We start from the raw sequence: 14,022 nt of genomic DNA on the forward strand, positions 1-14,022 counted from the left end.
ATCCCGGTGGTGTCGTAAGAGGCGACTAAGAAAGGGCGAGAGATGGGCAGCAGCGTCCCTCTTAAAACACCTCTAAAAGCTGACTGCGGTTGCCAACCCGCCTGCCAAGCGTGGCAATACTGGCAAAAGTACAGTTAAAGGCTGATATGACGATGATCTATTATACTACTAATGTATCTCCATATATCTTATATATAAAATTCTCGTGTCACAGTGTTTGTTACCAAACTCCTCCGAAACGGCTTTACCGATTTTTATGAAATTTTGTGTGCATATTGGGTAGGTCTGAGAATCGGCCAACATCTATTTATCATACCCCTCAAAGATAAGGGTGACCGTCCCCAAAAAAAATTTTTTTTTATTTTTTTACATATGTTTCCATTTTTATTTTATTATGATTTAGCATTGAAAAATACATACAAATTCAAATTTTCACGCTTTTACGATCAACCCCTGTTTTTTAATCGCAATCTTTACATGCCTCAATAGGGTTGCAAGATGACAATCGAATATAATAATTGTAGTACGATATATTTTCAAGTATAGTTCTAGAAATATGTATATGGTAAAACGTTTACGGAGTCAGCTAGTATAAATATAATATTTACGTATTATATATGTTATTTTAGTATGTTAAAATTATTATGTGAAATCTTATTCATTACCACTGCCCTTCGTACGCTTTCTGTTTTAACCTAATGGTTAGCTGGTATAGAATGTCATATAGCTTCAAGCTCGCCACTTGTACAAAGTTTTATTGTACAATAAAGAATAAATTTTCAACCGACCTCAAAAAAAGGAAGTTTTCAATTCGGTTTTTATTATGTATATTTGTTACCTCATAACTCCGTCAGTTATAAACCGATTTGGAAAATTCATTTCTCATTTGAAAGGATATACTTACAGAATAGTCTCATTTTATCAAAATTAATTCAAGATTTTAGTTTTGAAATGAAAATAACTGGTTTTTATATCTATAATATAAATATCTTTATACATTTACTTTCCACTGCCATGTTTCTGTATTTATATAATGTATAAATATATAAATATGTCAGAGCACGGGAATATACAATACTGTATTTGGGCCCATAAACATGATGCGGGTCATAGTTGGTGGCAAAATCCTCTAGTCTATGGCATTGTGAGCGCCACACGCACCGCGACGAATCCATGACGAATTGCCAGCTATCCCGGCCAAATCCCGGATTTGTCCCCTTATATTATTATTTCTCTTATTGCCTATGCCCTCCTTTCATTCTCCTACATTATTCATTGTGTGTCCTACAGTATACCTACTATTGTTAATTTGTTATTTTCCCTTTCTTCAACCCTACTGGGAATAGACAATTTTTTTTTGTATTTTTTTTTTACAAATAAACAACCCGATTGTTCATTTCGATTCCCTTTCTTGAGCTACATACTAGAATAGACAACGTTTAACTCTACATGTTTTTTTTTTCTCTAAAACATCAAGTTTGCAACAATTAAAGGGACCCCTCATTTACTCAATTCAACCCTCCAATCGGCATCCATCACACGTCAATGGCAGACTATAAAAAATAAATAAAATATCAGATTGTCGCGGTGGTTCGTGAAAAGATTCCGCCATGTTTTTTATTATTTTATGGGCACCGCTTGGGTTTCCGAAGCGCACAAAAGATTAGCGCGCGGGGTGCAGTAAAGAAACAATTTTCCAGTTTTTCCCGCGCGCCGGGGGAGCCCACCGCTTTATAGAATACTCAGACATGATAAAAATACCATATTACATTTAAACTTTCTTGGTGCGCCGTGCCCTCGTTGTCTGGATCACTGCTCTGCTAGATTGCTTCGGCTCATCTCATATTGTTGTTCATATATAAGTATTTAGTTTAGTCTATTTCTTTGGTTATTTCCAATTTCATCTAGAGATTTCTAATCTTTACTAGATATTTAAATTCTAGAATTTTCGAAAAAGGAATTTAGTTTATTTCAATCATCCCCCTTATGGGGGAGTCTCATATTTAGCAATGAACAGTTAACATTAGATATGCCAATGATGAATTTTCAAAAAAATAGAAATACTATAGATATAACTGAGTTTACACATTTAATTGAATATGGCTAATTAACTGAAGCACTTTGAATGTATCTGAATACTTTTAATTAAAAATTGATCAAATGAATGTATTTTTCTATATCTGTCTCACCTATGAAGTTTAAATGCCTACCATTTCATCATTCACAAGTTGGTATAAAAGCAAAACGACCATAATAATTTCAAACAGAACATTTTATTGTTTAATCCGTTCAGAAAATAAAATTATAAAATTAATCACATTGACATACAAGATGGCTGTACACCAAATAGCAATATTAATATACATTTACGAGTTAGATTCAAGAAATTAAGTTTCAGACAATGAGAAACCTAATGCGTAATCTATAACCTAACTTAGATATGATTCAACTACACAATTTATGTTAAAACTCATATACAGACAAATAAAATAACTAATAAATTTAGATCATCAATAAAATTACACGTCCCGCAGTCAACGTTGCTCGCGTTCACTGTTCTACTGGTAATGACCTCAATGTTAACAAATTGGGAAATAATAATATATAACACAAACAAAACAATTCAGTCTCAACGCCCAAAAATATCCCTTAAAAATATTAAACAAATATCATGTTAAAATACTCATGTTTGTGACATGTACAGCGAATATGTCGTACACGCGGCATCTAATCGTATAAGCCCCTCAGTAAACCGTACTTTATGGTATGCCACTAAAAAAACTAATTTTTTTTTCTACTTACATTTTAGTGTGGTCATCACTAAAATGTATGCCACATCACTATTTCAACATACTTTTAACCCCTCCTTCCTAAAAATGGCGACGTCACAGTCCCCTGTCAAACTTTATAGTTTTATTTATTTGACATCATTATACTTGAGACATTAATTCAAAATATAGTGGAGTTATAGGTGTTTTATAATTATTAATTGTTTAAGAGACCATTATGTTTACATTAAATACAACATAAAAACAAATATTTCAAATCAAATGTCATTATGTAAAATGATGATAATGGCAAACAACAAAAATTGACAGACGGCTGTGACGTCGCGACTCTGTCACTATTCCAAATACGAAATGCCGTTTGGCATATAATGAAATTCGACCTAATAACATTGGAATAACAATTCAATTTTAAACGCCAACGAATTCTTTATTGATTTTTAAAACTGACGTCAACTGTCAAATGTGATTTCGTAATTGGAATAGAGTAACAAGGAGAGCGTAACGATCCGGTCGTTTAGTGGCGTACCAACGTCGGTACCAGCATCGGACGTACTGCCGTTAATTTTAATATAACCAACATGCATTGTACAAAAATACGGCAATAAAAGTAATTATCTTAGTTTATCTAACATTACGTACGTTTTATATTATAGAGGAGAAAGGGGAGAAGTGTACCGTCGTATCTCGAACACAATCAACGCCACGACTAATTTTTAATTTATTCTGTAGAAGCAACTAGATCTCTATATAACGCACATACATATATTAGCCATGACCGCGTGTTGTAGTGTTGTACCCGCGCAGTGAGCCCCCAGTCACAACACTAGGGGGGCCACTACGGCGTTACGTACGTCACGCGCGTAACTCACGGACTTTATTACACCTACCGTATACTGTATACGTATTTTTGTTTTCACTAACTAAACTCTCGTGCTTCTATCCCATAAACGTAATAAATCGGCGAATATTAACTATTTACGTATATAATGATTGTATTTACTAGCCAAAACAATAACACTCTAGCAACTACCACCGTTAAATCAATTACAATAATTTAAAATTCTTAAGTAAATCTTATTATCTCACTTAGGCAAGTTAAAGTTGTGTTTTTACGTATACTTCGTTTTCGAATAGTTTTTTTTTTTTTTATTATTATTATTATTATTTTTATTAAATACATCTAATTACGTTTTATTTAATCTAAGCTCGGAAACGCGTAGCTAAGTTTTATGGCGTTGGAATTAGTTTGTGCCTCTCGTGACAAGAACAATGGCGTTCGAAGGGTTCACTTAGAAACACCTGCAAGTTACTCACTAAACGTACTCATTATTAGTATACACATATTACAATCAACGTTATACGCATGTTTTTTTTTTTTTAATTCAATCGTATACATAAATTCCGGTGCAAAACATATTTCGAATATAGGCGCTCATATTCGATTACGTAACGCAAAATCGTAAAAATCGCAACATCGATACACAGGTCGATTCGAGTCGTCCGTTATCGATATGAATATTTGAATTGTTCATTGATGAGTTTGCACCCGTATTCACCCCTTCACTGTAACGTTTGATTTATTGGAATTTTGATAAATTAATGAATTAAATAAAAAAATTCAATCAGATTGAATCGTACAGTGTTAAGAGGTTGGCCAATTGCAAAAACGAAGATTTGTTCTAAAGGAACTTAAACTAGCGACCGCCTTCGAGCTTGGGCCGAGGGCGCTGCAAGCTCTCGGGCGGTCGACAGCGGCACCGTATTCCTGGGGATAGCCAGTCGCTATCTGATCACAGGGATACGGCGTTACAAGCAAGGGAGGCGGGAATTTGGAACTAAAATGCGAGCACCCCCTTAAAGACTTCGTTTTTGCAATGGCCAGACTAAGAACAGGGGTGCACGAGATAACTCGTGGTTGAGTTGGGTGCTAGCTGGGGATCGCGCCTCTGAATGAGATGGGTTTTGCTATAGGGGGTACTCACGACGTCGGGAGTGGAGGCGCCGTCGTGGCTGCTGTCTGGCGCGGAGCGGGGCTCGCCGTTGGCGTCGGGCGGCCGCGCCGACTCCCGCTCGTCGATCACCAGGTCGATGGGCATCTTGCCCTTCAGACAGCTGATGTAACGGTGGCAAAAGTTGTCGCACAGCTCGTGAACCTGGTGGCAACGGTTTACTGTTGAGGCGGCGGTCTGTACATATCATTTATTACTACTCCTCTAAGGGCTTCTGCATCACGTCTTTAAGCAGCTTTCGTTGTACAGAAAGGCCTTTCACATTGCTTTTAATACATGAATAAGTTTCAAAGCCATTTTATCTCCATAAAATAATTTAAAAGATACAACAACAATAAATTCTTGTTTTATTGCTAGGACTCGAACCCAGACATTTCAAACCGATGTTTTTGCTGTACTGTCCGGTGACAACTCACATTTATTTGTATAGATATCTGAAAGTGGGATTTCTCAGCGAGGCAAACAGTTATAATGGCGAGTTCAGCAACACCTAACTGTCAGTTGGCCTAAACAGGCGGGACCCGAACCCGCGACCTTTACACTAGTATCAGCATACAAAGCTCGCGACAAAAAACGAGTCAACACGAAACAAAGGGAATACATTTGGACGCAACCGAGTCGGCCCAACTGTCGCTCCGGCTCGAGTTAGAAACATTCGTAAAAACTCAAAACGAATCGTAAAAAAGGAACAAAATCCGTTTTTTTTTTCCATCCATCCGATAAAATACGGCCCCCGGCGTGCGCGTATTAATTTTGTGCGTCGGCCTTATAAATTTTCATAGGCATAATTAGTTTAGAAATTAACATAAGGCAATAAAAAGACTAACGAAATTTTTAGATAGAATTTACATGGTGAAACGCAATAAAACGGCAGGTGGGTCCGGGCGGACGGCGCAGGCGCATGCAGCCCTCGGCCCTCGGCTCTCCGCATCTTGGCCTCCTGGCGGATTTGGAAATAGAATAGAACGCAACTCGCAGGAAACGGAAACAACGCTGCCGCCGTTGACAGCTAATTATCTCACCGAACCGCTAATTCCCTAATCGACAGCTTTTTCCACATTATATTGGGCGCAGTAAATGCGCACGCGCCGCCTCTCCGTGTGGCCAAATATTGTAGTTTGTTTATCATAATTTGAATTTTACAACCGACCGTTGAAATTCATATTTATGACTGTGTGAACTTTATTGATACTAGAGATTATAAACGGCGGTGCGTAGTCCGCGCGGGCAGCGTCCGCGCGCGGCGTTTTTCAAGTATGCCTGTCACTGTCAAAATCTTGATTGAGAGCGCTTTTATAAGCTCACACGGATGACAGCGTAAACACACTGTTCGAAATAAAATTTCATTCTAATCCCCCATTGCCTTGAAGCCGATACTATTTTCGATTTTACTGACAGTCACTGAGATTTGACATCATAACTCTTCGAGGATATTCAAATTTGGAACTGTCCCCACAAAAATTCAGTAAGGATGTAATGTTGACCCGTTCCATAACAACTTAAGTCATGCGTCTTCTGACCAAAGAGTTATATTCGTGTGAAAGTATATTTTGGATGCGACGTTGTTAATAAACTGTAATGCCTTTAATGAGATATTACGGCATTCCGAGTCGACTTCGGGCCGATTATCGTTTCGAACATCAAACTCTTTCCAGAAATTTAAATTTGGAATGAGCTACTCACGGATTGAGATATGGTGTGTTTCTGAACGAATACTTTTTATTTAAACTTGGAATGAAATGTGATATAATGGCTGTTCGTTGACGTATAGACGTTCCCTACTCGAATGACTGTCATTCTTTTGAATTTAGAATCGGAGGAACGGATTTTAAAATAGAACACGTTTTCGATTTTGTGACTGTATTGCAGATGCGAGTTTAATTTTATTACTAGTTAATTCTCAGGATGCTTTCATAAAGGCATGTCGTTTGTGGAGTATTTTGAAAGTTTTTAAGTGTTTGCTGTGTGGTACGGGCTGGTGCGAGCGCTGCCAGAAGCGTGGGCCGGATAAGATCTCATGTCGTAATCTGTGTCGCGGTCGATTCGCAACTAAAAGGGTTTTTTCTCGTTATAAGCCACTTTCTCTGTGCTAATGCGCTATGTGGGTGTGACTAGGTGCCGCATAAATTGGAACGTTTATTATGCAGTAAAATAACGAATTGCCAGCGAATATTACGTCAATATTAAATTTATAAGACGTTACATGTACCAAATAGACACTTTCGTCTTTTTTTGACAGAATAAATAAAATGATTTTCAAATGTAAATAAATAAAAACAACGTTAAAATATTTCATGATACATATGTATACAAACTATAGGTATATACAAAAGGTATGTACAAACACGTACGGTGGACGCATATTTTGGCCGACATTTCTGATCCGCGCACAGGGCCGGATTCTTTTTTTTTTTTATATGAATAAAAATCAACCGGTCGAACATCCCACATTCAAATGAGACCTCGATTGCTTCTCACCTGACTTCACTTCGGTACACAGATAATATATATTTCTAGCAGCGACACAACGTTTTTTCTTTTATCTGCAATCCAGTTCTTAATTTGAAAAAAACTAAATCCAATTACCTATACGAGTTATTTTTTTATGAATTAACGGTCACAAGGTGGCGTGTCGCGTAACTAAATATATTAATCCAGTCACAGTATTAAGAGTGTGTTGTATAAACGTTGTAAAACGGCGGTCGGGGTGTCGTAAACCGGGGTCCCAGGTTCGAGCCTCGGCCCGTAAACCAACAAATCTGACCTACATCGTAAATCACTTAGCCACGTTGTTACAGATAACGTTTACGAGTTAGAAACAAAATATGAAAAAAATATACAACTCGAGTTTTGTTTGTTGCTTTTTAATAACGGCTTTTTATAGTACGCGGTTAGATGTATATTATTTCTTATTACAAACAAAACGCTATATAAAATTACAAGGCAATGAAGTAAGCGAACATTGATAAAGGTGGATTAAGAATAATAACCTCTCATTCTATGGCGACGAAAGTATTTATTCAGAAGATTTCGAAATTTGAAAAAGGAACAAATATAATGTTGGTACCAACATTACCACAGGAATCCGAGAGTTCACACAACGTAATTAGGAAAGAGTCGACGGGAAGGACGATGCAGAGTAAAAAAAAAAAAAAGAAAACTAGCTAGCGACCGCCAATCACAGGGCCCATCGCGGCACCGAAAAGGACTTATGGAAGCAGTGTGTTCGCCTCCGGCCGTATTTAAAATATTAAAAGCATAAATCAAAAATGTTATTGGATATTTTAATGTAAATATAATCGGGTTCGTTAAAGTTGTCCGTGCCGGGAATACCAAGCGACTTTTTCTATTACGTCACTGTAAATGCGCACTCCGTTATGTACTTCAGAGGTTGTATTTTTTCAAACAGGACATAATTGTTCTTTATGAGAGAAATCTTTGTACACTACTTTTTATTGAAACCCATCGATTATGGTAAAAGGTTAAAAAACAGTGCACTTAACGAGATCTTATTGTATGCGCTAGTTGAATTGAACTTTTTTTTCTTTATTTTTAATTATTATAAAGTTGAAAAAAGATCACCTGTGAACAGAGTGTAGTGAAGCGGAAATGGATCGAAGTAACGGAATCTTTTTTTCTTTTCTCCCAAACGACAAAAACCGTAGACGAGATAAAAACTGACGTATAGGATATGAGCATCGAACAAAAAATCTTTTTTCAATAACAGACAGAAACACGCTCTATACGCAGACTCACGAGGCGCGTTTAGGAAACTAGAAATGGAATAGATATGTAGCAATCTTAATATAAATACAATAGCATGTTGCTTTTAATAAAAAAAGAATCGATTCATTAAATCGAATCGACGATTCGAGTGATTTTCTCCAATCGACTTCGGCCCTCGGGCCGATATTTTGAATTTCGAACAACGTATTATTTTTATTTTATTTTTTTAATGGCCTTTATCTCGCCCTCCGGCCAACGATTCGTACAGAGGTATCGCATTACAGGTTATCTCGTTACAGGCCAAGCTTTTTGTATTGGTACGTACTTTTTTTCACCGAATTTACCGGTTTCTAACATACCTCTAGTCCGATCAATGCCGACGCCGGATATTTTTATGGAATCCGCTGTGAGAACGACTGCTGGACGAGATATCTCGTTTCTCGAGATCATTCGTCTTGATATAGACGTTAGTCAAACTAGTTTTGTTCAAACGTGACCATAATATTGACAAGTTAAATTAATTCTTTGCCGTGCGACACGGCCACATTGTTAAATAAAAACTACTGCGGATTTAAATTTTATGCCTCTTATTAATGCCACCACGCGCAAACTGTTCGATTTGATAGCGAATAGCAAAAAGTGTACGTCCTGTCGTGTTACCGTTACAATTGGAACGTTTCGATTGAGAGTATAATGGCGCGAATTGGCAATGCGACACACGCAAGAAACTGGACCGGTTCCCGAACGGAACACGCCGAAATGGGAGATATAAAGGAAAAACAAACAACGCCAGAGGACCGAGCGCGTTCCCATTCAGCGCGCCGGCGAACACCTGACCGCGGTTCCGAAAACGATGTCATTTTTCAAAATTTAAATATCGAATATTCAGAACTGTATGTGTTGTGAACAGGCCGCGTCGGAACTCGTCTCGCATTCACCTCGCCGTGCGTGCGAGCGTTGCGTGTAACCGCGAGATCGATACCATATCTCGATACCGAATCGAGCCCTCGGATAATCGAAACGATGTTATGTTATGCGATATTTCCGAAACGGGTTTTCATATCGATCGTCCAAATGTATTCCACTTTCTTAATACTGAAATGATTAGAAACCTTATGTACTTGATACTTACTTTTTCTAATTCTAATAGGTGAAACCGGAGTACTTGTATTGCTTGCACCATCTGAAAAGGGATACATGTGGTTTAGTAATGTAATAGAGGATATACGAATTAAGGGTAAGTATAGGATATAATATATGATGTCTCGATTTAGAACTCAATCTGACAAAGGCAAGTGAGCAACAATAGTACGGAGACGTACAACGGTGCCCTGCGGTGCGTAGGGTTGCGAACGCTAACTCACTGTCCATTTTGTGAATTGCATCGATTGTGGGTTTACACTTAATTCGATTAAAATCGATTTTTCAGTCTACTTGAAGCAGCGAAAAGGAGGAGGTTCTTCCTTGGTAGTATTTTTTTTGTTTTGTTATTTAGAATTTTATCATTTATTTATAGATTTAGAAAAGCCTTTTTTGTCTGAAAGGATTGGTGTCATAGAATTATTTCAAAATCGATTCAATAGTTTACTTTTTAAATCAAACGTAACTGGTTTTTCCATGATCGAAGTCGATTTTTTTTTGTGGAACAAAATCTACTTATTCGTTACTAAAACGACTGGTAGTTTTAGTGACGATTCGCGCCAAAATACGCTTTATTATTCGTACAATTTCACGGTACGCTTGTAGTGATGTGTTTAACGAGCGTTGTTTCTCACTTTTTTGCATGTTGCCTAGATTGAGTGTATTATAATTAATTCGTTTACACTTATAAAGTATTATTCCGAGAAGTGGGCGCTTCTAATTGGCAAGCCGCCCATGACAATTTAGTGTAAACATTTGCGGATTAACCTTACGCCTGAGTGATATGTAAAGTGAGTTCGATTAACTTGGCCACAATTGTAAACACCACTGTAAATAAGTGTTTACGATTTTAAGACAGCCATTAGAAAACAATATAAACATGTCCAACTCGAAAAATATCTTTTGTATGTTGCAAGAGGAGGTGTATTGACGTCTCGTATGCATAAGCCTAAGTGAATTAATCCGTTTTAAAGTTTCAAACGACTTCAAACAGAATTTGTTTCTCGAATAGTCGATATATATTTTTGTGTGTTACGCGATGTGTTTACCGGTTTTGAATCGATTTTTATGATTATTACAATCGATAGGGTTTATTCCCTAGTTTTTTATTTATAACACAGAAGGCAGCTATTAGTATATCATCATCATCATCATCATATCAGCCTTTAACTGTCCACTGCTGAACATAAGTCTCTCCTTTAGGGGGGGGGGGGGGGGTTTGCCAATAGTTGCCACGCTTGGCCAGACGGTTTGGCAACCGAAATTAAGCTTTGGAAATGTTTTAAGAGAGACACTGCTGCTCATCCCTTGATAATTTAACTCCCTTAGTCTCCTCTTACGACACCCATGGAAAAGAAAAAGGTGGCCTTTTCTATGGCGGGACCACAACCCTCATGTTGTGTAGGAATTGGAACTATGTCACGATTTATAAATATACAAACAAAATAAAAATAATGTTTAATTGGGAATTTTCTCGTTTTATGAATGTAGAAATCGCAGCCCTATTACATAAACTCATGTGTATTCTATAATATATTTTATAGTGTATTCTATAGTGAATCAGCAATGAAACATTTTTGAAATGTAAACGAACGATCAAGCTTCGGGCCGAGGAAGCGAGGTCACACTTAGGGGAGTATTACACTGTCATACGTAATATAGGATCCTGTCTAATCCATTATATTAATTCGATATTTACAACACATTTTATTTTTTTATTATCTTACCAGAGGGAGATTTTGTACAAAAGTCGATTGCTTGGGTACCTCTGTCCCATTCGTGTTTCAACCGTGAAGCAGTTGTGTTTGCATGGCTGTGTTTCGGTTTGAAGGGTGGGATATGGCGTGAATTTACTGGGTACAGAGGAATAACAGCTGAATCCTCAGGAATGGCAACGCATGGGGGGTAACATGGGCGAAACAGTATACTCTGTTATGTCCATGGTACTGCTCATGTCTATAGGCGACGGTTACCACTTTCCATCAGGTGGGCCGTCAGCTTGTTTGCCATTCTAAGTTGTATAAAAAAAAAAATGTCATTAAAATTTATAATATCGTTTACGGTTTAGATCTATTAAGATCAATTTTGCCGTTTGGTTCCGGTATAGAATTTGGGTGCCTGCCTCTCCCGTGGGTGTCGTAAGAGGCGACTAGGAGAACATAATGGTCGTGGGATGAGCAGCAGCGTCCCTCTTAAAACAACATCAAAGTCTAACTTTCGTTGTCAACCTGCCTACCAAACGTGGCAACTATTGGCTGAACTCCCCTTTAAGGGAGAGATCTATCTCCAGCAGAGGACAGATAACGGCTGAAATAATTATAATAATGATGAAAATCTATTTTGGTTTCCATCATTCACGTACGAACATGTATATATTATTAAAGGAAGTAACACTATGTGAAATTAAAAGGGTCAAAACGAAATTATTCGTTCAAAATGCAAATAAAAAAATATCAGTAAAATTTACAATATCTTATAGTAATAATGACCACGAGTCGTCTAATCAACAGACATAATGTTTATGCAAATATTTTACAAAATAAGTTTTAAATTATTAATATACAGACATGCAGTTAATGTCGCGCTCGTGTCACGACTGCTCATGATTAAGAGTCCTGGATAGTCTCAAAACTAGTCGTGTTTCTTCGACTAAAATACACATAAATCTAGCTGAGTATTCTTACTTTAAAATACAACGTATACTTACGAAACTTAATAATAACAGTAAATTTGTGAAATTTTAAAATTGTTCACTTTATTGGGAGATACCTTTGGCACTCGGTTCTCTCCATTACCCCGTAAACGATCCGGCATGAAGATATAAAACAATTCTTTTATATCACGATCATTATATATTAATGTAATAACTACCGGTTTAACTTACGTGTAATTAGATCGAAAAAGCTCGACTAGTTTCGGAGTCAGTTCGTGATCCTTAGTCACGAGTGAGTGTGACTCGAGCATGAGCCTGATATATCCTAAACTTATGATTCTAAGATATATGATCCTATATATAAACGACAGTGCAATAAGCCCTAAAAGCACTGGACAGCAGAGGACTAGCCGAGCGAATACCTCCGCAGATCCTATCACGCCATATTGTTTGATTCTGTTTGGAGATCTAATCGCTCGATTTTTTACGAATCGATACATATCTAAAACACGGCCGGTTAATGCCGTTTTAATAGCGGCGTGATTTGTTTCTGATTGCCACTCCGGGACGCGGGCCGAATTATCAAAACGTTCGACTTATTTAGTTTTGATTGATGATTTACAAGTGTTACTTGTGGTGCGAGTTGAAAATAATACCCCCCACTCCAAGTACAGCAAACGATAATAGGATTAATCTCTTAATTTGCTTCAGGTTGGACATTGACGATATTTTTGTTTTTTACTTATCGCAGCAGCTTTAGATTTCGAATGTTAATAAGGAATGATTAGAATCGTATACACTATATATAAATGATTTTTTTTATACCACTTTGGTGGCAATCAAGCATACGGCCCACCTGATGGTAAGCGGTTACCGTAGCGTATGAACGCCTGCAATACCAGGGGTATTACGCGCGCGTTGCCGACCCTGAAGACTTTCCTGAAAACCTTCTTACCCCCCCTTTTGAAGAAGCCCATGCTGTAGTCTCTTGGAAAAACCTCGGCAGGGAGCTCATTCCATTATATATATATATATATATATATATATATATTATTAATATATATATATACATACTATTATTTGTATATACTATATATAATTGTATATGTACTGATACTAAGTACCACAGCCACATTGGATTAAATGTTAGGTAGAATATGGGCATATTTAATGTTACGTTCATCACAACGGCGATAGTGGGCAAATGCTTCTAATTACCTTTTTTTATCAATTAGAATCATGAACATATTTATTTATATTTTATATCACTGAGGCAGCAAACAATCATATGGCCCACCATCAGGTAAGCGGTTACTGTAGCCTATGAACACCTACAATACCAAGGGCCAATGCACGCTTTGCCGACCCTGAAGAAACCTCTTTACCCCTTTTTTAAAGAACCCCATGCTGTAGTCTCTTGGAAAACCCTCGACGGGAATTCTCATTGTCAGAGGCTCTTTTCATAACACAATTTTATATTTATTAAGTAATAAATCTGTGTTTAAATCTCTATTGTTCAAAATGGGCTCTACATCGGTGAACCTACTAGCTTCAAGCCACGACTGGTTCAAGTAGGTCTTCAGGGGTGTCACCGTGTTTTAAATGGTGATCTTGCTGCTAATATTCCATTACAATATATTTTGTACTAAATCACATTGACGACACGACAGTGTAATAACTGCCTAAACAATGTTAAAGCCCTGAA

The 14,022-nt window shown here is 37.3% G+C and overlaps 1 protein-coding gene across 1 annotated transcript in view; it reads right to left on the reverse strand.

Moving 5' to 3' along the window:
* The window catches only part of LOC113519897 (homeobox protein homothorax), a 409,098-nt gene that overhangs the window by 318,957 nt on the left and 76,119 nt on the right, over positions 1-14,022 (reverse strand). The window contains exons 5-6 of the mRNA XM_052900545.1: positions 9,657-9,707; positions 4,772-4,942 (exon numbers count right to left, since the gene is read on the reverse strand). Coding sequence (XP_052756505.1) covers positions 4,772-4,942; positions 9,657-9,707 — 222 coding nt within the window. The remainder of the gene's footprint in view (positions 1-4,771; positions 4,943-9,656; positions 9,708-14,022) is intronic.

This window comes from Galleria mellonella, unplaced genomic scaffold (genome assembly GCF_026898425.1).
Source record: "Galleria mellonella isolate WM207_F2 unplaced genomic scaffold, CSIRO_AGI_GalMel_v1 utg65, whole genome shotgun sequence".
NCBI classification, from domain to species: domain Eukaryota; kingdom Metazoa; phylum Arthropoda; class Insecta; order Lepidoptera; family Pyralidae; genus Galleria; species Galleria mellonella.